The 24255-nt window shown below is 44.1% G+C and overlaps 2 protein-coding genes across 4 annotated transcripts in view; one reads left to right on the top strand and one right to left on the bottom strand.

Annotated features, from left to right (window-relative positions):
* Positions 1–8972, top strand: part of RHBDF2 (rhomboid 5 homolog 2) — a 61642-nt gene extending 52670 nt beyond the window's left edge. For all 3 annotated transcript variants that reach the window (XM_035104550.3, XM_035104548.3, XM_088661595.1), the window contains exons 13-18: positions 36–99; positions 1775–1869; positions 2385–2460; positions 2652–2752; positions 3581–3734; positions 7421–8972. In XM_035104550.3, coding sequence (XP_034960441.3) covers positions 36–99; positions 1775–1869; positions 2385–2460; positions 2652–2752; positions 3581–3734; positions 7421–7840 — 910 coding nt within the window. In that variant the 3' untranslated portion in view covers positions 7841–8972. The remainder of the gene's footprint in view (positions 1–35; positions 100–1774; positions 1870–2384; positions 2461–2651; positions 2753–3580; positions 3735–7420) is intronic.
* A 1922-nt stretch (positions 8973–10894) lies between these two features.
* Positions 10895–22341, bottom strand: AANAT (aralkylamine N-acetyltransferase). Its single transcript, XM_035104547.3, has 4 exons — positions 20469–22341; positions 15687–15955; positions 14240–14394; positions 10895–12333 (listed from the first exon to the last, which is right to left on the bottom strand). The coding sequence occupies exons 2-4, from the start codon at positions 15841–15843 to the stop codon at positions 12028–12030; spliced, it is 618 nt and encodes a 205-aa protein (XP_034960438.2). The 5' UTR covers positions 15844–15955; positions 20469–22341; the 3' UTR covers positions 10895–12027.
* Positions 22342–24255: the final 1914 nt, after the last annotated feature.

Genomic DNA, 24255 nt, shown 5'->3' with positions numbered 1-24255 from the left:
CCCTCATTACTTGTTGGCTATCTGTCCCCCAACAGGACTTGCGAGGAACCGGCTTCAAATCTGCCACACATCTGGCCCGATGACATCACCAAGTGGCCAGTAAATATTCCTTCATTTCTTTCTTCCTTAAATTGTTCAGCACTAATTTATTTTGCAAAACATTTGTATGGTGGAAACAGAGGTGGATGCCCTTTTAGAAACTTTTGCTGGGGGGCGGGGCATAGAAGTGATTTATTTATTTTTGCAATTCCTTGTTGTCTAATGTGAAGTCCAAGCTGCTTCATGGAGGCTGCCTTATGAATGGGACAATCCACTGAGGAAGGCATTGGACATTTACTGCATGCATGCATCCCTGTCCATCAAACTCAAGCAAGGAAAGACTTGGGTACGCTAGTCTTTTGCATGGCATGCAAGGCTGAACTTTAACAGAGATGGTTTTATTGAAAGACTGAGGTTTGAGGCCTTTAATTCCAGATGCATGCAAAGGTGGATGAAGAGAGAGGAAGGCTGTAGCTGTGCATTGTGTGTGTTTTAAGGAATTTATTTACACGTACACGTACAGTGGTACCTCTGGTTACGAACTTAATTAGTTCTGGAGGTCCGTTCTTAAGCTGAAACCATTCTTAACCTGAGGTACCACTTTAGCTAATGGGGCCTCCTCCTGCTGCCGCACCGCTGGCGCATGATTTCTGTTCTCATTCCGAGGTAAAGTTCTTAACCTGAGGTACTACTACTGGGTTAGCGGAGTCTGTAACCCAAAGTGTCTGTAACCCGAGGTACCACCGTACATGCATATGCACACACTCAAACCCCAATCCCTTCTTCCATTTTCTTCCTGCCTTCCAGTGAAACGGATTCTAAATCTTTCTGTGTGTAGGATTATAGACCTCTAGTAAGCTTTTTTAAAAAGTCACAGCCAAGGACTTGGTGATATCATGATTCACACTCCTAAATACATGGACATGTTCCACCTAGTTGCTGTCAATTAAATTTGGGACAGAAGATAAGACATGAACACTCACTGTAGTAGGTAGTACCTGCCGGAAGGATAAACTGCTGTGTTCTCATGTTCCCACCCACACTTGACTAATGACTCATGATTGCTGAATCCTGGTTTGGTTGATGATGAAATGGTACTACTCAAACCTCTTTTATTCCACACCAAACTAAATACTGTTGGTAGAAGGTATTGTTTGTTGCTATGTTATGCATTTTTTTGGGGGGGGGTGTTTTTTCTATTGTAAACCGCCCTGTGATCCTCGGATGAAGGGAGGTATAGCAATTTAATTAATAAATAAGCAAATTTCTCCTAGCAAATCTTTCCGCTTGGTGATTGCCTGTTGGAAAAGAATGTGATCTGGCTGGAGGACTAGTCATGAGAACATAGCTAGGGGTCTTGGAATCCCTGAACCTGAGTTTATACTAGATGTGCAAACAATTTTAAGAGGACTGTTGGTTTAGGACAGAGACAGGGGAACCTCTGCCCCCCTCCAACCAAATGTTGTTAGTCTCCAACTCCCATCAGCCCCAGACAACCTAGGCAGTTGTCAGGGGTGATCGGAATTGGAACCCAGCATCATTGGGTGTATTATGGGCTCCTAATCTGTGGTTTAAGATATCCTCTTGGTTGTGTTCTAGTCTGTCTGTTGCCTGGTAGATCATTGTAGTAACTGACAGTAGTGGTTAATGATAAAACTGGCAAGTATGCTGAAGGTAAATTACACATGGATTTACTTAAAGCCTTTTCTTCTAATTGTAAACCTTTTATTTACAGATATGTACTGATCAGGCCAAACTTAACCACACTGGGTTGTTACATATGGACTGTGACATTAAAGGAAGGCCATGCTGTCTTGGAACCAAAGGCAGGTAAGTACTTATGTCTCATGCGGCCCTAAGTGATGGTGTTAGCAGCTACAGACCTGCCTGCTTCTCTTATTTGGGTAGGAGCTTGCCTTTGATCCTTAGCAATACTAGGTCAGTTAAGGGAAATTATCCTTTCTTAACATGCTGAATTACAAAGAACACTCAACAACACCAGAGCTGAGCTTTTAGAAAGCTTGTATCAACAGAATCCTGAGATCTAGCTCCTTAGGTTTAGGGAGGTAAAAGATGAAATAATTTTAACTTAGGAGTCACCAATGTTTTCTGGCCAGTGAGTAGATTTGGAATTTTGAGGAAGTGGCATGGGCACCAGTCAAAATGCTGCCATGGGGTGTGGTAAATCCAAAACGGCTGCTGTGGGGTGTGTGGCATAATGGCCTGTGTAGGAGAGACTGAGTAGGGTAAGCAAACAGTCTATTTTGGATTGTTAAGGGGATATTAACTGAGTCTTCCCACAGGAACTAAACCACTATAACTGCATTTCTTTTTCTTTGTACTAGTTGTCAGATCACTACTCGAGAGTACTGCGAATTCATGCATGGCTACTTCCATGAAGAAGCAACTCTCTGTTCACAGGCAAGTAATGTCCCAGGTTTTGTAGGTGGGAAATCCTCTTAAAGTTTGGCCCCTGCTTGAAGTTAATATGACCACTTAATGCTAGGCAAGTCCAGTAGGAAGGTCAGCAGGCATCAATTCCATCACAGTAAAACTGGGTTCAGAGGGTTCCATTTGTCTACATGCTTTAATGCTCTCTCCCCCCCCCCCAGGTACACTGCATGGATGAGGTGTGCGGCCTCTTGCCGTTTCGGAACCCAGAGAGTCCTGATCAGATATATAGACTCTGGTTGTCCTTGTTTCTTCATGCAGGGTAGGTGAGAAGATTGTGGAGAGTGCAGTGCCTTGGGTCTGAGTCTTGAGCTGTTTTTTTTTTTTTTTGCTTGCCAAAGCCTTTTCATTAAAGCTTTTATATTCCACACATTTTTCAAGACCTTGTTGGTCCAGTCAGGCGGAGAGATGGTAGCTGGCCCAAGTGAACTTTGTGGATGATTAAGAATTTGAACCCTGGTCTCCCCAGTCCTTGTTAGACACTCTGCCCAGTATACCGCTCTAGCTGCTCACTGGTTTCAGGTCCCTTTGGCCCCGACTTGCCTGTCAAGCTGCAAGGAATAGATTGAAATCTGCCGGAATTTCTTTTGCATTAGGAATCTCAGGCTCTAGAGACATTCCACCTTCTAACTTTGTTTCTAAGACACCCCTTCCTTCCTGGATTCCTATTTTTTATTATAACTGACACACCTGTTTCTTTCGGTCTGGCCCAGACAGTTTAAATGGGGCTCTTCTGGTTGTGGCCTGGATTTATGGTCTTGGGTTTGTTGCTCAGGGCTTTATCTTGCAAGGATGCCTAACCTATCCTTGGGCCTTTGCCGCCCCCACCCTCCCTGACCCTCTAAATTTGACCTTTGATTCTGTTACTGAGTCCTGGCAACGTGCCCTGGCAAACTGTCCCTTTTTTTAGTATTGACTTCGCAGCCACTTATGCAAATCCAGGGATGTTTCTCAAATTGCCAAACGCCCGTTTAGCATGATGGACGTTACTTGTGAGTTTGCTCAGGATGGTGTGAACACAGATAAGAAGGGAGGAAGGAAAGCTGTTGCAGCTCAAATGCAAAGCATCCGCCTGTCTTTTGCCCTGTAGGGTTATCCACTGCCTGGTGTCGGTGGTCTTTCAGATGACAGTCCTCAGGGATTTGGAGAAGCTGGCAGGCTGGCATAGAATCTCCATCATTTTCATCCTCAGTGGCATCACAGGCAATCTGGCAAGTGCCATCTTCCTTCCATACAGAGCAGAGGTAAGTGCCACATTTCCTTCATGCAGTGGGGAGGTTAGAACCCCCCTTTTTAGAGAGTGATTAAATAGTGAACTCCTTATCTGAGCAGCAGTCCTTATTAGGGTTGCCAGACTCAATAGAGGACAGGACTTTGTGCCTTTAATTGCCCTGCTCTCTTTTGAGTCTGGAAACCTTAAAGAGAAACCAGCAGACCCTTTGTTTAATTTCCAAGCAAAGGAAATGCTTGGAGTCTGCCAGAAAATCACAAAACGTTGTTGTCTTGCAATTTTTTCGTGCCACGAGGCGTTCGTCTAGCAAGGTACCACTGTATATGAGAAACTGAGAAGCTTGCAGCAAGGTGGATGCTGTTGTGGACAGCCTCCCTGGTTTTATTCTCTTGAGTCATACGTGGGAGCGAAGTGATGCTTTAGCAATTGCAGCTCTCTGGTTTCCATGTGCTAGACCAGCACATGTTGGCTGCCCTATTTGTTCACACGTGAGGGTGCCCACCCCACCCCCTTTTATATTTGATGGAGTAGGCAGGTGGCTAATCTGACGTCCTGACAGGCTCTAAAGGAGATCACCCATCTAATCCCTTGGGTCGCATCAGCAGCTTCTCCACCTACAGCCTTGTGGGGCAGCGGCTGCAGCCGGCTGCTGAGTCACTGCAAGCTCCTGAGCCTTCCCCTTCTGAAATGATTCTCAAGCATTGCAGCTTCATTCCATCCATAGGCACACCAGCCTTGCGGGGCCCACCTTGATAGGGCATTTGCCTGGAAACTGGGATGAGCTAATGCAACCTGTGTGACTTGGTGGTTGCACCAAGGGTGGCAGCCCTTGGTGGTTTTTAGGGGCTGCCCTGTGTTGTTAAGCTCATATTAAAAAAAAGAGCAATGATCTGCCAGCTGGAAAGCACCGTATAAATTGAAGAGGTATCATTACTTGTCAGGGTGATGTTCATTTTTTGGTTTTTTAAATAATACTTTAGTATGAAGACCATTTACAGTCTTTGTATGTGGTACCGTTTTATAGGTAAATGCAGTGTTTTCACCTTCAGTTTCTTAAACTTACCTCTTCATTTGGGTGTGAAAATGAATTGCATTCTAACATGAAGAGGTTATTGTTAATCACTTTGCACAACTCCAGTTCCCTGGTATGAAAGTTTTTTGACTGCTAAACACACACACACACCTTCACCAGTACACTGTGCACACAGAAGGAGCAAACTCTTGGGGCTTAGGAAAACTGGATGCTGCCACTGGTCTAAATGATTGAAATTTACCCAGTTCACTCTGCTTCTAGGCATTGTTATTCTACTCCAGCTTCTGTGTCCTCACCAGATCTTGCCCATTAGTTTTGAGTATATATCCTGCTTTTTGACTAGAACCCTCAAGCCAGCTAAGAACTTCTATAAAATACAACAGATACAACGAAAACCACATGCTCACAAAACAACCAGCCCAGTTGAAACAGGGACATTATACCTCGTAGTGTTGTTGTTTTATTGCTACTGCTACTACTACAAAATCCTGTTATTCTCAGGTTTCTGAATTCTGGGCTTGGTGCCAAATGAAGCAGTGCTACTGCTCTTGAGCAAAATTGCAGAAAACATTGCCCTGGCCTTAACCTATGTCCCTCAGGATGACTTGCTTCTGCATGTGGTTGATTGATTGAATTACTGTCTGTATTCCTGAGTGCAGGCAGAGGAGAGCATAGAATATTCCATTCTGCAGGACCCCCATCTCCTTTAATCCAGCACTTGGGGAAGGCAAAAGGAAATTAAGGCCATTCTGAAGAGCTCCAACCAGCCAAGATGGGCTGCACACCCTTTGCTGAGTTCTAGCATCCCAGCACAGTAGCCTGACTTTCATGGGGCTGTTTGGCCCATCCTTTGCCAACTGAGTGGCCTCTGGTTGTTTTGGATGACACCTTCATTGTGCTGGCTGGAGCTGATGGGAGCAGCAGGTCAAAATATCTGGCAAGGACTCGATTATTCTAGTGAATTTATGGTCCCTTGATTTTTTAGACAAACACACTGTAACCTTGAATACATTGAATAACCTTTAATTTTAATATGGCTCGGGCCTTTCTCTTTTGCTGTATGAGTTCTAGGGCCTAAACCAAGGTAAAAACATAGCAAAGAACCCCAAGTATGCTTTATTTTGACTTGGCAGTTCTGTGCTCTACTCAAGACCTACCGGTATGAGCTGAATTCTGAATATTGGTGTTTCTAAGTGTTGCCCTGATGGAAGGAATGTTTCAGCGTGACTCTGTCCAGTTCTGTTTGAAGACAGGGAAGGTGGCTTGCACAGTGGGGATTAGCTGCTGAATGATGGCAGAAGTCAGAGCCCATGTGAAAGAAAGTAGGTGATGCAGATTTGAGATCTAAACTTCCTTTGTTTTAGGCTACAGGAAATGTTTAGCTCTCATGGTTGGGCAATATTTTTTTGTAAACGTTCATGCAAAGGGCCTGGTGTTCAGGTAGGGATTGTCAGCTAAGTACCTGTATCTCATGAATTCCAAGTGCTGCTTTTAATTGTTATTATTTAATTATTATTATTTAAAGCCTACAAAAACTCAGATCTATCAGATTGAGAATAAAGCAGGCAATCTTTTGCAAAATTATCAACATGCCCTTTGACGCCAAGTGCCAAACCTGCATGTTTGGTCCCCCCCCCACTCCCAAAAAAGGAGTTTCCTTAGCACAGATTGAGAAATCTTTTAGGACAGAACAGAAGGGCCCGGCCATGCAAAACAGAACATCATCATCATCATCATTTTATTTATTAAATTTATATACTGTACCACCCTTCATCTGAAGATCTTTAGTGATTATAGTGCAACCTTTGCAAAACCAGGATGAAGACTTCCATCATAAACTCATGTAATAGGGAGAGAATCCAACTGAACTCATAGAATACACATTTAAGCTTGTGCTGTCTGGAACTGACACAACACAAAGCTGTTACCTTTCAGGGCAAGGGAACCTGTGGGCCTCCATATGTTGTTGGACTGCAACTTTTATCATCCCTGACCACTGGAGCTGATGGCAGCTAGGAATCCAACAACCCCTGGAGAGCCAGAGATTTTCCTCACCCCTGCTTTGGGGGGTCAAAGGGTTGGGTCATAAGTATGGCTTATTACAATCCCCAACCTCCGGACTTGTTGCCCTGATGAGTTGCTTTCATCCCATTTTGTCCTCTTAGCTCTAGCTCAGTGTTCTCTACCCTGACTGGCAACATCAAGTTCTTAAGCTCTCCTCCCACTGAATGTGGGGCTTTTTGTGTGTACAAATATGTGCCCCACCTGAGACGTTTGCTGGTACAGGCCAAAACTTGCTCTTGGCACTGTGATCTCAGGGATTTGAAACCACACCCCAGAGGAAATGAAATTGAACCTAGGTCAGTGACAAATATCATAGGCAAAGACTGGCCTTGTTCAAGATCTGAACCTCAAAGTTCTTGCAGCAGAACCGATACTCATTCCCCTTGATTAACAAACCAACCATTAAGACTTAATGAGAATAACGGTAAGTTTACCCTGCAGCACAATAAATCACTGTACTAACAGCCTCCAGGACTCTGCTGCCCATTTGCTTTTCCAGGGTTTTCTGTCGTGGAGAGAGGAGAAAGCCTGGCTGGCCTAATAGCGGAATGCACCTTGCGTGATTTATTTTTAAGTTTCTTTTTCCTCCTTCCCTCTTCTAGGTGGGGCCTGCAGGATCCCAGTTTGGCTTGTTAGCCTGCCTTTTTGTGGAGCTTTTCCAGAGCTGGCAGGTCCTCGAGAAGCCCATGAAGGCTTTCCTGAACCTTTCTGGGATCGTCCTCTTCCTCTTCCTCTGCGGCCTCCTGCCGTGGATTGACAACATTGCACACATCTTTGGCTTCCTCAGCGGCCTGCTGCTCTCTTTCGCCTTCCTGCCCTACATCACCTTTGGCACGATGGACAAGTACCGCAAGAGAGTCATGATCATCGTCTCGATGCTGGTCTTCGTCGGGCTCTTCGCATCTCTGGTGATCTGGCTCTATGTGTACCCTATTAACTGGCACTGGATTGAGCACCTCACCTGCCTGCCTTTCACCGACAGGTTCTGCGAGAAGTATGATCTGAACCAGGTCTTGCATTGATGGAGCTGGGAGGCTGTGGAATGGGGCTTGCAGGAGAGGATTTTAAACTTGGGATACCTGTCAGATGTTGAGCAGCGGTGGAATAGACAGAGGCAACACTGGCAGTAAAAAAAAAAGGCAAAACATCTGCACTTCTCCAGCTTTCCCTGTACCACTTGTGAAACGTTCACATCCCAAGTGCTGAAGCAGAGCACCTATTACCTTTTGCAAAACTCCTAAATGCAAGGGATAAAGCCAACCTGTCTCTTGTATGTTCCTCTGTGAGTTCTGGGCACCAATCAGCCATCATTGAGAGGTATACCTTTGAAGCAACATCACCCTGTTGGTGTCCGAATTGGGTCAGAATCTCTTACAAGAGGCTTCTCCACTACAGTGCCTGCAGCGGATGGCAATCTTTGCTGAAGTTTTGATGTTGCGATAACCACCAACCATTTGGAATGTAGTAGAGAATCTACAAGCTCTGCCTCTTAGGCAGAGTTCCTTTCGATGGGCTGCCAAAGCAACCAGTGCCACCCTTCATCCATAGGACTGACTACCGGTAGGTCCTTTGTGGGATGGAGGCCAGAGAGGCAGTCACTTCAAAAGAGCACTTTAGTGATGAGGCAACATCCTGTTGAATTGCTCGTATTTACCGTCTGCCTGTGTCTATGGTTTCCTACTTGAAGATCCTCCTTTTATGCAACTCCTGGTTTTGGGGGGCCCCTTTCCTTAATGCCTTATGGCACAAGATGGTACTTGGACTTTATGGCAATCTTCCCTGCCTTAGTGCCTTTTTGTGGTACTGTGAATTGTACTGTGAAAACAAACAACCTGGTCTTTTTTGCCCAAGGGATATTTTATATGCATTTCTCTTCTCCCCTTCCCCTTCTTTACATCTGCGATCTCTGCTACCAAACACTTTCTGGCAAGTAGCATTGATTCTTTTAAAGAAACCTTGTGCCATCTGGAAGACGTGCTAGTACCTCGGCCAGTATTTATATGGAGTGAATTTAAATTTCTGTAGCAGACTTGAAGGATAACTTCACTCTGATAAAGAGGCCAGGCTCACGCTGTAGAGACGGATGAGATTGTTGTGTGGAGGGTGGAGGAGGATATTTTTGGTCTAAATAAATTAAATTTAAATTTATCAAAAGTAAATGTGTGTGTGTTTTTTTTAAAAAAAAATGTGATTTATTTAGTGCCTTGTGTAAACCTTTTAGCCAGGGATGGAAATAGCTTGTCTTGTAAGTGGCCCCACAAAATGTTGTTGCTCCAGTGACTGACTTTATTTTTAGAACGCGTTTACGAAGAAAAAATGTATTAAAGAAACCCCAAACCCTCCCTTTTATTTAATGTGTAATTCCTTGCAGTTCTCTATATTTAGCAAGTTTTCATGAGATTGCCATCAGAGCACAGGAGGTCCATGGGGTAAGGCCCCATTGCAGGTATATCTAGGTCTACAGCTGTCATTCAGCTGATGTCTGAAAGAGCCCTAGCCTCCCTATGTTGCTCACATTGTCTAACCAGCCACTTCCCAAGTTTTATCACCCTGTGCCCTTGCCCGCTGCATTCTGTATACCACTCGGATGTCCCTCAGGACCTTCAGCTGATCAGAATATAAATATTTTAAACTTCTTGCAACCTTTCTCTCCACCTCCCGTCCAGGTCTTAAACCTGCCCCATTGCCTGCACAAAATTACATTCCACCATCTTATCACTGCCTGATTCGATTTACATAATTGGGAGTGGTGAAGGAAGGGTGTATAAAAAGCAAGACCCCATTAGGGGGGGAAACCCACAAGTTATTTATTTGCTGACTCGGCAAAGTGAAAAATGGCATGCAAAGCGTTGTGGGTGGGGGGCAGAGAAACCAAATGCTTTTTCTTGCTTAGTGGAAGGAACTACAAGTGTTGAGCAGCATGCAGGGCTAACCCACATGCCTTGGACACCAAGATAACATACATTTCAATCCAGCTATTTTATAGTTAGTACTGTACAACCTCAAGCAGATTACACTTATTTCACTTGTGAAACCCTTCCCCAACCCCAGAGCATTTAAGAAACAGGCACCTGCTCTGGCCATGAGAAAGGCATATAAGCAACTCATCTTAAGTAGATCACTTTGGGATCCAAAACTTGCTCCTCCTCAGTTTTTACTGTAACGTGTAATGTGTAGGTAATTTAGCACAAGAGAATGCCCATGTCTGCACTGGACCATAACTAAACTTAAAAAGCTTTTCTACTTTAGTTGTAGCCATAGAGTTAAAACACACACAACTATAAAAGCTGTGTCATGGTGGTTTTTGCCACCTTCCAAACATTAGTTCCCTAGGTCTGCCTTGTTTCATGGAGGGGCATTCCTTCCTTACACTCAGTGCAGACTAGATTAATTACTGAAGGTGCATGTTGGACTCTGTCCTTAAGGTCAGTATGTCCTGATATGCAGACCTCCAGTTCATGCTGAAGGAGCCAATTTACCTTTCAAGGGACAGGAAACATGGCAAACGCCTACCCACTCGCCAAACATCAAAAGGATGAGGAGGGTCAGGAAGCATATTGGATGCTAGCAGCTGGACCCCCCCCCCACCCGCTATGTGCTATTTATCTCTGTGGGTGTGATGAGCATTGTACACATTCCCTCCTCTCCCACCATCATGAATGATCATCAGCTCTTACATATGAACACCTGCTAATATTGACACACAGTCCACCTAGGGGCATAGAGACATACTCATTCTTGGGGCATGCGCCGAGTGCTTTTGCTTCAGCAGTAAGTCACTGCATTTCAAAGCATGTACATTAACTGCAATGAGTTAAGTACTCACTGCACAGCCTCAAATTTAACAAATTTATTGCTCCTGCTAGTTGTAGACCTTGGTTGCACCTGGGCGGCAGCAGCAGGAGGAGGGAGTGGGTTCTGGATCTCTGTGCTGTGGGTAGCTCTTGTCAAAGCCAGCAAGGGAAAGAGAACACACTAAAGCAAATGTGGGTTGCCCCTTGTCAACAGGGACTTGGTTTTATCTGTCAGGCAAATACCTATCTGGGCAGGAACTCGGCTAAGAAAGAAGCCTGCTCTGGTTTTAGCACATAGATCGCATTTATATACATATTTTTACAGAATATACAAGCACAGATTCCATGCATTTCACAACAACAGAGCAGCCAGTGCAAGAAGACATTGAGTTTCTCCCCTGCGAGCAAAGAGACAACAATTTCATCGGCAACCGCTGCTCCTTTCCAAAGGCAAACAGTAATTCCACAAAATGGCAGATGTAACTGAATGATTCTACTTCTCAGGTAATGTTTTTTCTAATTGCTCTATTAATCCCAGGAGGTGGAACAGGGCCAAAAAAAGCAAGCAGCCTGCTACAACAGAAACCACACTTTTGAGAATAGAAAGCTTGATTTCTGAAAGCATTTGTATATGCCAATATTGTGACTTGCTTCATAGTTATAGATGCAGCATTTGTCTTCTGACACCATTTTGTTGGATGATGGTAACCAATGTCATAAGGCAGAAAGGCAGCTGGGACCTTCATTGACAGTCAATGGTTACTCTGAAAACTGCCGAATTCTAACCTGCAGACCTATAGTGTAGTGGCAACAGCAGTCACTTAGTTGCTCCCTTAGTTGATGGGAATAATGCTTAGTGGCTACAACTTCACCCCCATGTCATGCTGTTGTCATCTTCATAGCTAAATTGAGGAAAGAGCAGTTACTGCCTTTCATTCCCCCATGTATACAATGATCACTGCTGCAGGGCGCAAATTCAGCTAAGAGACAAATGAGAAGACAACTGGGCTACATTTTAGCTACCAGTTTTAAAGGCAGTTGTGAAGGTACAATCCCATGACACCTATTACTGGCTACTAAAATGCTACTATGTATTAAGATTTGTGTTGCCTTTGCAGCAATGGCTATGATAGGAGTTGCTTGGGTTAATTCATTGTGAACATATCAATCAGCGTATTGCAGTGGTTCTCAAACTTCTTAAAAAGGGACCCATCAGTAACTTTAATATGCGTGTGTAGGCTCACTTGCCTAATTCACCACTGATGTGGAAGTTCCTTATCCCAGCGAAGAGAACTTGGCAACTTTGTGACCCACCCATCCGACTCCCCTGACCAATTGGTGGGATCACTGGGAAACTGGGCTTCTCCGCCTCCAAGAACACCAGCCAGAAGTGGATGGGAATGGGAAGCACCTCCTCAGCAACCACTGTTTCTCCGCATGAAGGCATGGCCACGAACGGCATAGTCCATCTCGATGAAGTTCAGAGAGCCCACTGTGATCTCACAGGGGCCCAATGCCTTGAAACCACACTTGGAGTAGAAGGGGACGAGGAAATCCTCACACATCAGTGTGGCTCGGCGCACGTACGGCAGGCAGCACAGGTACTGCAGGTAGCGCCACATCAAGATGGAGCCCTTGCCTTGCTGGCGGAAGGTGCGGTGGACTGCCAGAACATGGATGTGGACTGTGGATCCATGAGGCTTGTGCAGGGTCAGAGCATCCTGCCGAGGGAGGAGAAAGAGAGAAGCTGATTGTTAGAGATGTGGTCCACCCACTGTTAATGCCCTAGCGCAGACTGACTCTACTACTTATAGTAGACAAGGGACAACTTTCTTCTATAGGAGGAGGAGGAAGAGGAGGAGGAATCACATGGTTCCTTGGCTGGCATGCATTGGGAAAGTCACTGGTTCCAAATCACATTGTACTTGACCTAATTTAAGCTAATGTGATAAGATTCATGTGGGGGCAGGGGGGGAGGTGAAATGCTCTAATATTTAGAGTAGGAGTGAGGACCTATGGCATTTTTGACTGCAAGCCTCATCATTTCTAATCCTTGGCCATGCTAGGCCACAGGTTCACCCAATCCCAATTTAAAGAGAGCTGTGCAGCCTCTCCGGTATTCAGAATGTTAAAAAGTGAAATGCTCGTTTCACACTGAATCCAACATCTGCCTTAGAGCTGCTCCAGGGCAAGACTCCTGATGAGTAGTCTTTTCAAGGAGAATGATGTGATTTCTTATTAATGCATTTATCTGTTTGTACAGGTACCATACTGGCTCATGCCTGCAAAAACGAGTCCCATCAGGGAAAAAGGCAGGGTATAAACATAACAACAACAATGATGTCTTTTAAAGCAGACACTGCTGGGTAATGAAAAATTGTTTTGTTGGAGCACCATTACATTTGTTCCACAGTGGCACAGCATACTGGCTTGTGAAAACTGAATGAACTTCAGCAGCTGAGTGAAGGTATGTTAAAGTGTGGGACAAGCATGATACTAGCCCATTCATTCACGAAAGCATGTGGCGAGTAGGAGAAGAGTTCCCAAGCCATATGTACTACAGTGGTACCTCTGTTTTCGAACAGCTTAGTTCACAAACAACTTGGAATTCGAACGCCGCATACCCGGAAGTAGGTGTTCTGGTTTGCGAACTTTTTTCGGAATCCGAACTGTTCTGTTTCGAGTGGCCCAGCTCCTGCTTGTATGGAGTAGGAGCTGAATGGGGCTGCTCACCTGGAGCATTCACCTGCTCACCAGCTGCATTCACTTCAATAGAGAAGTTTAAAGGGGCATCGGTGGCAATGCGGAGACAGCCTAACAGCTGCCTCAGCAGCAGTTTAGGGGCTCTCAGATGCAGCTGCCGAGCTACCTCCACCTTTGCCACCCCAGCAACTATTCTGCTTGGCTGCCTTCAGGTGGTGCAGGGGCTCTGATGCTGACGTGGGGGCTTCCTTGAGGGGAGAAGTTTAAAGGAGCCCCCAGCCGCAAACCCCTCAATGGAAAGTGTGATGGAGCCTGCACCTCCCCAGCTGAGCAGCCCCATCCAGCTCCTACTCGCGTGCAAGCAGGAGAGGGGGCGGGGATCTCTCAGCTGGGAAGCGGAGGCTTCACGCTCCACAGCTGAGCATTTAAAATTAAAACTGAAACTATCCAGAAAACCACAAAGCCAACGAACTTGCAACTCATGAAAAAGCAGCAACACAACAAACTGAAAAAAGCAAACCAACCACAAATAAATCACAAGAAAACATAAAACAACACTGACCCTAACCCTAATTCTAATCCTTCCCTTAACACTAACCCAATCCTAAAATTAACCCTAACCCAGAAATGGTCTTGTTAGATAATAAAATTCATGTTAAATTGCTGTTTAGGGGTTGTTTTTAAAAGTCCATTAATCTATTTTGCACTACTTTCTATGGGAAAGTGTGCCTTGGGTTTTGGAACGCTTTGGTTTTAGAACGGACTTCTGGAACAGATCAAGTTTGAGAACAAAGGTACCACTGTACAGTACTCTCCATCAGTATAACCAGGTGATGTGAGAATACTCCGGAGTCTGTCTATGTTCTCTCTCTGTCAGTTACATAATGGGAAAGTGATGCATTTAAAAGGATTTCCGTTTCCTACCTGGCTGAGTCGCTCCTGATCCCAGAGAGAGCCAATAATGAAAGCAACAAGTCGGCCTTCTTCAAACCAGCCGAGTGACAGCTCCGGACACAAGTTCAGAAACTGGCGAATCTCATCCAGGTGGAGGGGGCAGTCTCCCGACACTGAAATGAATGCTGTAGAGGACAAAAGAGAGAGGCGTTGAAGGGTTAATGTCATGCTGCTGTCTAGATCCAGGCTGCAGTTTCCTGGTCACTAGAGAGATGTTAGACCTGCCCTGAGAACAAAGGTTCAAAAATGGAACTAGGAGGGAGGTTGGAACTGAATTTCTGAATCTAGTGGACTGCAGTTTTCAGGGTAATTTGATTCCTATTTGACTTCTGTTTGCTTCTGTTCAATAAGTGAAAGCTGAGGTTCCTGGGAGTGGGCAAGACAGAATTGTTAACCCTTCCCACTGGTGGTGAAATGTTTGGGTGGCATCTTTTATTTATTAGAATTCTTTATCAGGTAGAGGAGAAAGGTAGCCCATTCGAAGGTAGGCCAGGCATATTTTGTAAACTTCAGTAGCCTACCTTCAGCTTCCCATTGCAGGATGAGCTGAGTTATACCTCAGTAGGATAAATCTATTGTCTTATTAGGATACCTTTGATGCTAACAAGTATTTCTCTTTCAGCAGCTGCCAGTCGGACCTCGCACTTAGTGCACCATCATACTCAAATACATTTATTTCCTTTGTCTTCCTTCGTTTTGTTTTAAAAAACAAACTCAGTTCCAGAATATTCAAATTTGGCTGCAAAACTCAAATGTCCATAGCGGGATTTGTTTACACCCAAGTACAAATAAAGATACCTGAATTTAGCTACCAGTGTTCAGATATTGCCACTGAAATTCAGATGTGGGAAACATTAATTTCCATCTGTAAAGTTTTTGAGCAGGTGGCCTGTAAGGAGCACATTCACTCATCCTCCACTTCCCTAATGATGTGCTACTGTCGCTCCAGTTTATCAATGATCTTGATGCTTCCATTGCTCTTTCACCTGAGAGGTTAGAAATGTGATTTTTCCCACACTCACTGTGCATGCCCATTTTTTACTTTCTTTCTGCATTTAATCTTACACTGACCACTTAGGGGCTGTAAGCCGTATCTGGATGTTTCCCATAATGCCACATGCCTGAGAGGCACAAGAAGGCTGACATTCCAGCCCCTCTCTTGCTGTGCCTTGGTGTTAAATTGCTCATGTTAAGCAAGCTGGCTGCCACTTGTGATACACTAGAGTGGTGTAACCCATTTGCATGGATGTTTTCCCTTCCATCCCCTGCTTTTTCTTTCCTCTCCTACTCTGCCCTCAATAAAGGACCCCAGTAACTCAGTGCTTCTAAAGTACGGAAGTGCCTTTAATTTATTTGGGGGGGGGTAAGGTGGAGGGCGGTTCAGAAAACGCAGGAGACAAATGAATTGGTGCCTTACCTTCTCTCTCTATTTCGAACACGCTGATGGCATCCTCGGGGGTGAGGCACCGGAACTCACTGGCGGGCAGAGTGTGCCTGCGTTGGCGCCCAGGGGAGCTCCGCAGCGGTTTGAGGTGGAGGGGCTTGAGAAACGGCAGGGCGCTGATCACAGACATCTTCTCTAGTTTATTCCTGTGCCTTCCGTAAATGCTCTGCCCACTTTTGGAGTAGCTGCGCTGTTATTTCAGTCCACCACCTCCAGAGCAGTCAGCCAGCAGCTGAAAATACCTGCAAAATGCATATCAAGTTAAGTCATTTGCATCTCTTTATATAGGCACACACATCTGCTGAGACTTCAGGCACATTAGTCCTCATCATCACCACCAGTGCTGTGGAAACGGAAGGTCCATCAGGTCGCAGAGGTGGGTCCTCGCTAATGTCCGGCTCACAAAAGCAGAAATCCAGCAAACGCCCAGATGCTGTGCATTAGAGCAGTAATGACAGGGGGGGCGGAATCAAAAGTGGCTTTTATAGCTTGGAGGCTTGCTGGCAAGGTTAAGTGGCAAGATAGGCAGGGTTAATACATTGACGTGGGCTGGGAAGGAATAGTTATTCTGAGGTCACCAAGAAGCTGGATTGGATGACTCAAAAGCGCTCTTAGGACCTAATCCTGACAGATACAGATCGCTTCCTGCTAGGTGCTGGGTGCATCGGATTACAGGGGCACAAGACAGAGCTCAGAGTCAGGAAGACCATGTTGGGTCTCTGCACAGAATCGGACTCTTAATGCTGTCAAACCAATCTTCTGCCTTCTGGAAAGCTTTCCTGTGATTGTTAATTAACCAGCCAAATCAAAAGATGTGAGACCAGAGTTATTTTCCCTTTGAAAGAAGAAAGCAATTGTGGGAACGAGGGTTTCTTCTTTAAAGGAAAATAAAGGTACAGCAGAGTGCTCTTAAGAGGTAGTCAGGGTGGGAACCTTAATCTTTTGAAAGGGCAAGTTAATTAGGTGCTCTTGCGGAAAGGCTGCTGCAGACAATCCCTTTACTGAGAAATCAGCTTTCTTAAACCTGCCAGCCAATGACAGAGAGAGCCAGCGAAACGTTCCAAATCGGGTTGGGAAATGATGCTCCCTGCCTGGTTGCCCTGTTCTGTTGTGAATGTGCCATGCTTCTATAAACACCAAGTATTGCCTTCATTTTGGGCTGGTGTCTTAAGTGCCCCTTACAGAGGAATGGGGGAGGAACATATTTTGGGTGATTCCTCCTCTCCCTTGCAGCCCTCAACCCACTAAATCTGCTCCAGAGGTTTGCGGGAGTATCCAGAGCAGATCTAGGAAGGAGGGGGTAATTACTGACCAAAGCCTTACCATCAGCTGAGCACCACCACTGGATGCAACCCAATATCCTGGGAGAAGTCTTTTCCTTCTCCATTACTTTACAGCAGGGACCAACCTGTTGTTGGTCTCCAGCTCCCATGATCCCTCACCAGCTTGATCAATGGTCAGGAATGATGGAAGTGGTGGTCCCAGCTACGTCTAAAGTGTTACAGGTTCCTGATCCCTGGTCAACTATGACAGCTCCAAAAGCTACACGGAGCACCCTTTATTCCAGACACCGTAATTCAAGAGATTCACCAGTTTCTACATTTTTTTTTTCAATCTAGCAAGCCTGGGTCCTTCCTAAACTTGAATTTTTTTTTATGTACAAGGATACCTCTTGTTTATTCTGTCAATAAGGACATTTCTCATACATTTTACACCAAATGGCCTGTGTGGGTTTGGGCAGATGTCTAATGAGCTATAATATCTACAGGAAAGCAGCAGCCAAACCAAGCTGGTGCATCTTACGATTTATTCACATTGCCTATTTTGGGCAATCATTATAGATTGCCAAGCTGTGAACTGAGTTGGAGGCATCAAGGAGCATGTATGATTCATGATGTCTATTTTGGGCAAAATCTGCCAGGTTTGGGGCCTGTGGTCTGAAAGTGTTAACGATGCCAGACCAAACCCGGGCTCCAAATGTCATGTGAGGCGTTCACCATGACGTTTTTCTCCACTTGGGATATATGCCTAGCACAATTTGTTGCAGAGAAGGGCCACAGCTCAGTGGCAGGGCATCTGTTTTGCATGCAAAATGCCCCTGGCATCTTCAGGTAGAAGATGTCTGAAACCCTGGGGAACTGCTGTCAGTCAGTGTAGAGAATATCGAGATAGATGGACCAGTGGTCTGAGGCATCTATATGGATATGTAGTTCCCAAGTTCCCATGCAAAGAGAAAAGGCATAGCTGCATCATAATTAACGGGTGTTCACTTTCCTATCTAATTGCAGGCTAGCAATGTGGCTAATGGGATCTGAAGTAAAAGCCAAACAAAATAATTGCAGCACTAGCAGCTGTGGGTGAACTGAAAAGGGTGAGCAGGGCTGTCATTTCCTGGGATTGTGAGGGTTTGTGCTCCTATGGCCCTGTGAGTGCCCATGCGGGAGCTTTTGACGCAGCTTCATTGCAGAGGTGATGACCCCCAAACACCTAGGGAACCATGAGAATACCATATACGTGCCTGTGCTCAATGGATGACATCTCAGTGTGCTGTTTCTCAGTGTGCTTTGCAGAGTGAAAGGGAACCGAGGGACAGGTCAGGTGAAGGAGATTAGCCCATTCATTATGACAGCTCCTTGAGCTTAGTGCATAGACATGACAAGTGATCGGTACACAGATGTCTTATGCAACCCTCTCAGCTATCTTTCCAGGGACAGAATGTATGTGGTTGTTGGCAAAATAGGAGCCAATAGGAAGTGACAGCAGTGATAAGGGTAACTCCAAATTTGGTCAAATCTGCCCGGTTTGGCTGGTTCAAGTCTTCCTTAATAAATAGGCTTATTGCACACTCCATAACCTGTCCACCTTCTGAGCTGTGAACTCAGCTGAGGGTATCTGTTGATGGCAAAGGGTGCAAGGTTTGGGGTCTTCAGCATGAAACTGATTTCAGCAGCATACTATGGGTTGCATCCAATGAAATTAACGTAATGCCCCCCTGTGCAACAGGACTTTTTCTCCTGGCACACACCTACACAGGGAGAGAAAGTTCTGATGCAGCCCCATATGCATGCACAACAAGCTATAATAATAATTTATCCCACATGAGCTTTTGCATATATATATATATATATATATATATATATATATATATATATATATGTGTGTGTGTGTGTGTGTGTGTGTGTGTGTGTGTGTGTATGGATTAGGTGACAAAAATATGGAGCCTTTGTCTAGCATCATCTATAAAAGTGCAGAAAGTGCTACTGGATGCAGATCTTTTCATGCAGCATTCATGGAGCACAAGAATATAATGACAGAAAAGGCAGGCTTCGTGAATCCAGAATAACATAGCCAATGGGCCTAAATGCTCTTTTCACACAAGGGGAAGTGATTCAAGCAGAAGCACGGACCTTTATCCAAGGCACAAATAGAAAGAACAGACTGTCCCTGACTTTAATTATAACGGTCTTTCAAGGCAACACCATTGGTGGCACAATGGATATTGACATCTTTCATTCATAATCATGCCCTAGAAGATTATATGTATCTCTAGATAGAGAGATGTACAATCCATATTTATGTGCACAGAATAGGCTCTCATATGCACTCTCAGAATGTACATGCCTAGTAAATTTAACTGCAAACTATCTGCATTGGAGTCACTAATTTAGTTCTACTGGAAAAATGTGAGGACGCTTTCTGATTACAAGCCACAAGTTGAGATCTGGGAATTCCTTCATGCTTCCTTTTCCCCCAGACTTGAAAGCATTAATAAATAAATATGTAAGAAAAGATTACCTGCTGATCCAAAAATACAGATTTCAATTAAAAGGTTTTCAGTGCTGGTAGCATTTTTGTTTGGGGAATAATGAATCAGATTTCTCTATTATTATTAGGGCCACAAATCATTTGCTTAAACTGCAACCTTCATCAAATATCCCTGCCTATAATTTGCTTTGACATTATGTAATATTTATATTAGATAACCGTTAATCCAACAATCAATCAGTTAATAGCAAGACTAAAACCTCAATCCTAAACCTACAGGGTGGAATTCACCTAACCCAGCCCCATCAGAGACGTCCTGCACAAGGACTTCTGCTTGTGCAATGGAGTCCCCACTCTCCAACCTACACCCCAGACTGGCTTGGGAGGATTGGGAGAACCCCAGAAACAGCACAGAAGGGGGAGGAAATCGAGGTCATTCTAACTGGCAAGCTGAAATCCTTGTGTGGACAGAACGCTTGGAAGAGAGCAACTCTGAATTCCACCTGCAGTGTTTAGGATTACAAACTGCAGCCTTAGACACTGCTAACTCAGCTTGCATTCCATACCTAATGTGTGTCTCTATATTATGTATAAAATTTGCACGGAACCATGAACAAGACTGTGTCTAATAGTAATAAACAATAGTTTTTTTTAATGGCTATGATTTAATGCAAAGCTGCATGCATGTAAGCCCTATTTAACTAGTGCCTGTAAACGTACAAACCAAAATTGGGGTAGGGACACAGTTTCCAGATTAGCAATAAATGAAACACACAGAACTGTGGAGGGGACTGTGCCCTCCAATTACTCTGTGATATTTTTCCTCTTGTGATCATTTAAAGTGACAGCTATCCCCCCCCCCAAAAAAACAAGCTCTGCTGCTGTAGAAAATCCTTGGCTGAAGGGCTATAAATTTAATAAATAAAGTAAGTAAATAAAAGCTTTGGCAGTCAGCATCACAGATATTAGAACGGAAATAGCTGATCTTACCTATGCATTAAGTTTTCTTTCAGGATTCTAACATGTGGCCCCCTCTGGAGAGAAGACTGAGGTTCTTGCAGAGTTGCTGCCGGAAAGAAGAGAGCAGATAGTGTGGGCTGTAGGGACTCCTGATGAGCTTCCAGCTTTTATTCTGCAGAGACTTCAGGAACTGCAGCTAATATATTTGTTATTTCCAAAGCACGTGATGGTACTCTTAAGACATTTCTAAACCCTCATGTGACAAGACACTTGCAAAAGGGCTTGGAGGCAACAAAAGGATCCCCGCAGGCTTTATTTTCTTGGCATGGTTTTCTGCTGAGGGATAAAGTGTTTTAGCTGATTGCTAGATACAAAGGGCATTGTACAAGCCACAGGTGAATCGCCAGGTGATGGGTGCTGACAGAAAACAGGTGAAGCAGAAACACATTGCATACTTTTACTGGATCAATAAACTCTACCGTGGCATCTTCCTTGAATGTGAATAAAGCTCTGTCAATATTACTGTAAACGCAATTGCCCTCCTGGATTTGCCCTTGAGCTGCAGTGTCCCATAGCTTAATTTTCCAGAGCTGCTACACCAGCAAATAGTTATATTGTGGACTTGCTTTAAAAAGGGGGGGGGGAAGAGTTCTTTTCCAAATGTAATGCCCAAATATTGGTATGATTAGGTTAACAAAGGACGTCATTCAACCTTTAATAATGCTTTCCACCAGCATTCCCAAGCTAGCCAGCAGCCAGCCTGTAACTTCCATGATTCCCCTCTGGGTCACATTAACAAAATTCAAAAAGGGCATCTCCAGGAAATAAGAACCAGATAGGATAAAGTTTTTCCAGATACAGTACCAGAAAAACTGCAGCTTCTGGAGTGTCAGCCATAGCTTGCTGATAGCACTGCGCTTTATTGTAGTTCAATGTGTTTATTGCAAAACACTCCTTTGGGTGCTATGGACAAAACCAGAGACAAGGGGTGGCGATTGTTCCATTTGTCAAGCAGAAATGCTTGCCATGACAAAACAATCAGAAAAACGCAACACTTCCATTTCTGATTTTTTTGGCTTACGAAATAGCAGGAGTCATCTACGGCATTTCATGCCCGTGTGATAAACTCTGCCTGCAAAGACATCTAGGCCTTTGAATGTACAAATCAGGAACAACCACAGTGCAGATGACCACAGTGCCTGGAGACAGACACGCTGTGTATCTACAGCAGTAACCAGATGATAAATGACTGCAGGGAGGAGCACAGAGAGAATAAATGCCATGGTGCATCAATAACAGCAAAACCGGACACCTTCATCTACCCCCAGCTGCAATAAAACATGTCTCTCCTGGGTTGGACAGCAAGTGCTGTAACGCTCTAATGGTTTGACTTTATCCCTGGTGGTGCCCTCTTCCACTGCCTCTCGAGACAGACAAATGCCAACAACATATTTCAAGAAATAGCAGGATGCTTTAAGCAGCTGTCTCTGTACTTCATGGATTGAGGCTCACTATATTTAATACAATGTTAGTTTGGACGTTATATCAGAAACTTGAAAATGCAATATTAACATATCTGGGTTTAGCACAATTTACTGTACTATCTATAGGTGAAACTCGGAAAATTAGAATATCATTGAAAAGTGCATTTATTTCAGTAATGCAACTTTTTATTTATTTTTTTATTTTAATTTTTTACAAATGCTTTCTTTTGGAAATTCCACAGTAATAAAACAGTTACACTAATACAAAATAAACAAAAATAAACATCGCTATCACATTTCATTAATTACATTCCATTTATAATTGACCCCCCCCCCCATGACAAATAATTACAATTACAACAAATAAAGGCTTGACATATCTTGCTTTGCATGTCATGCATCTATCTCATATATTGGTTGCACCTTTTAAGTTGCATTACTGAAATAAATGCACTTTTTGACGATATTCTAATTTTCCGAGATTCACCTGTGCTCTAGTCAAAGCTATACTGTATTGTCAAAGAGCGCCATCTGTTGGGAAACATGAAATACACCAAACTGACATTTTAAGAAATTGAGAGGAAGTTAATCTTTTCAAAACACATCAAGGAGAAAAACAGAGTGGCATGTGTTTACAGAACATTGCATTCATTGGGATATGGGTGGATCACACCTGAGCTTCCTATTCTGTAGAATTCTTCAAAAGCTAGTGGGACTCAGGTGTGTAGAGTTTGTGCCTGGTATTGCAGAGCCTGCTGAGTCATCTTTTCCCACCTGCACAGAACTTTGCCCCACCTCTCCTGGAGCCTCACAAAGCATTCTGTCTAGAAGGCAATGCAGAGAGAAAAAAGTATTTGAAAGAGGAGCAGACAAAGCAATATCAAAACTGCAAGTGTATGTGGGGTTTGAAGGAGGAGGAACAGTCTTGACCTCTCCAGTAATGAACTGAGAGAAGAGATGCTGGTGAGTATATAGTGGAGAACCTTTGTGGAACTGAGATAATTTTGGCCTTATACTTTACTATTTTTATTTCTGTCTTAGGCTTCATTCGCACTCCAGCTTTGTTTTAAGCTGCTAAATTTGTTTTGCTTGTTGTGTTTATGATGGTACTGTTTTTTTTAAATTATTATGTAGTTACTTACCGTACATTATTTGTAAGTGTCCTTATTATGGGTTTCATTAATCTGCTCAAAACAGACCCACTCAAATTAATGATGGCAGATGACTCAAGTCCATTAATTCCAACTGGTCTGCCCTGAGTAGAACTTAATTGAATGCAACGCTTTGTGTCTTTCTTTTTATTGTTATGACTGTTTATTTGAAATGCTGTAAGCTCTTGACGGGAGCCATGCAAATAAGATGATGATGATGATGATAAGAGAAACCTGCTTCCTGGTGTCCGCATCTCAAGTACCAGTCACCACAGCTGCCATAAAGTCATGTACTGAGTATGTTTTCCTGTTTGCTAACTGGGCAGTCAACAGTAGTACATCAAGCAAGGTCTGATAGAACTGTAGACACGACAACCAGAAAAATCCCAGTTAGGAGAGAATAGCGGGAATAGGATAAACTGATTCTGTCTAACCCTACTTCCTGTTGCCTGGCCTGTCAGCTTCCTGCTACTGCAACAGCCCTGCTCCTGTGTACACTACTGATCATGGCAACAACATACCCGACTCCCAAACTATATACACCTGGCTGCTCAACTAGCACAGGAACAACTACAAAATGTCTTAATGCAGTCTGACCACCCACACCCCAGACAAGAACAACATCATCAACCTATGCTAAGGCATAAAATCATAGAATTGTAGAGCTAGAAGGGACCACAAAGGTCATATAATCCAAACTCCTGCAATGCAGGAATAGTTTGCCCAAAGTGGGGCTTGAACCTATGACCCTGATATTAAGTGTCTCATGCTCTACCGACTGAGCTATCCTGAGTTCCCCCAGGTCAGATTCCATCTTCTCAGAGTGGGTCTAAACCCCCCCACTCAAAGCCTGAGTTCCATCACCACAAAATCTCAGAAACCTATGAGTGCCACACAAGGGTCCACCTGGGAGAGAGAGGCAGGCTGCATTCACATCACAGTTTATTCCATTTTCGAGACTTCCCTAATGGTTAAGTTCTGCATTATATTTGAGCTTTTGCGCTACATTACAGCTGCTTCTGGAACTGCAGCGGAATATAGCGCGTTTAGTGCTCATTTCTCTGTCATTTGCTTCCAGAAAAAAACCTGTTTCCAAACATTTGAAGGGCATTTTTAAAAAGAGTAACTCCAGGATCATAGGCCTGAGGACACCTCTGGAGTCTGAACAGCATAGAGAAATGC

This window comes from Zootoca vivipara, chromosome 2 (genome assembly GCF_965207765.1).
Source record: "Zootoca vivipara chromosome 2, rZooViv2.hap1.1, whole genome shotgun sequence".
Lineage (NCBI taxonomy): Eukaryota > Metazoa > Chordata > Lepidosauria > Squamata > Lacertidae > Zootoca > Zootoca vivipara.
Note: the sequence above shows the minus strand (reverse complement) of the source record. Positions and strands in the feature narration are given on the sequence as shown.

Bases quoted from the DNA above. Each gene is read 5' to 3' on its own strand.
- AANAT (XM_035104547.3), bottom strand. From the start codon at position 15,843: ATGTCTGTGATCAGCGCCCTGCCGTTTCTCAAGCCCCTCCACCTCAAA. The intron at 14,395-15,686 runs GTAAGGCACCAA...TGTCCTCTACAG, and splicing joins GTTCGAAATAGAGAGAGAAG to CATTCATTTCAGTGTCGGGA. The intron at 12,334-14,239 runs GTAGGAAACGGA...CTCCCTCGGCAG, and splicing joins ATCAGGAGCGACTCAGCCAG to GATGCTCTGACCCTGCACAA.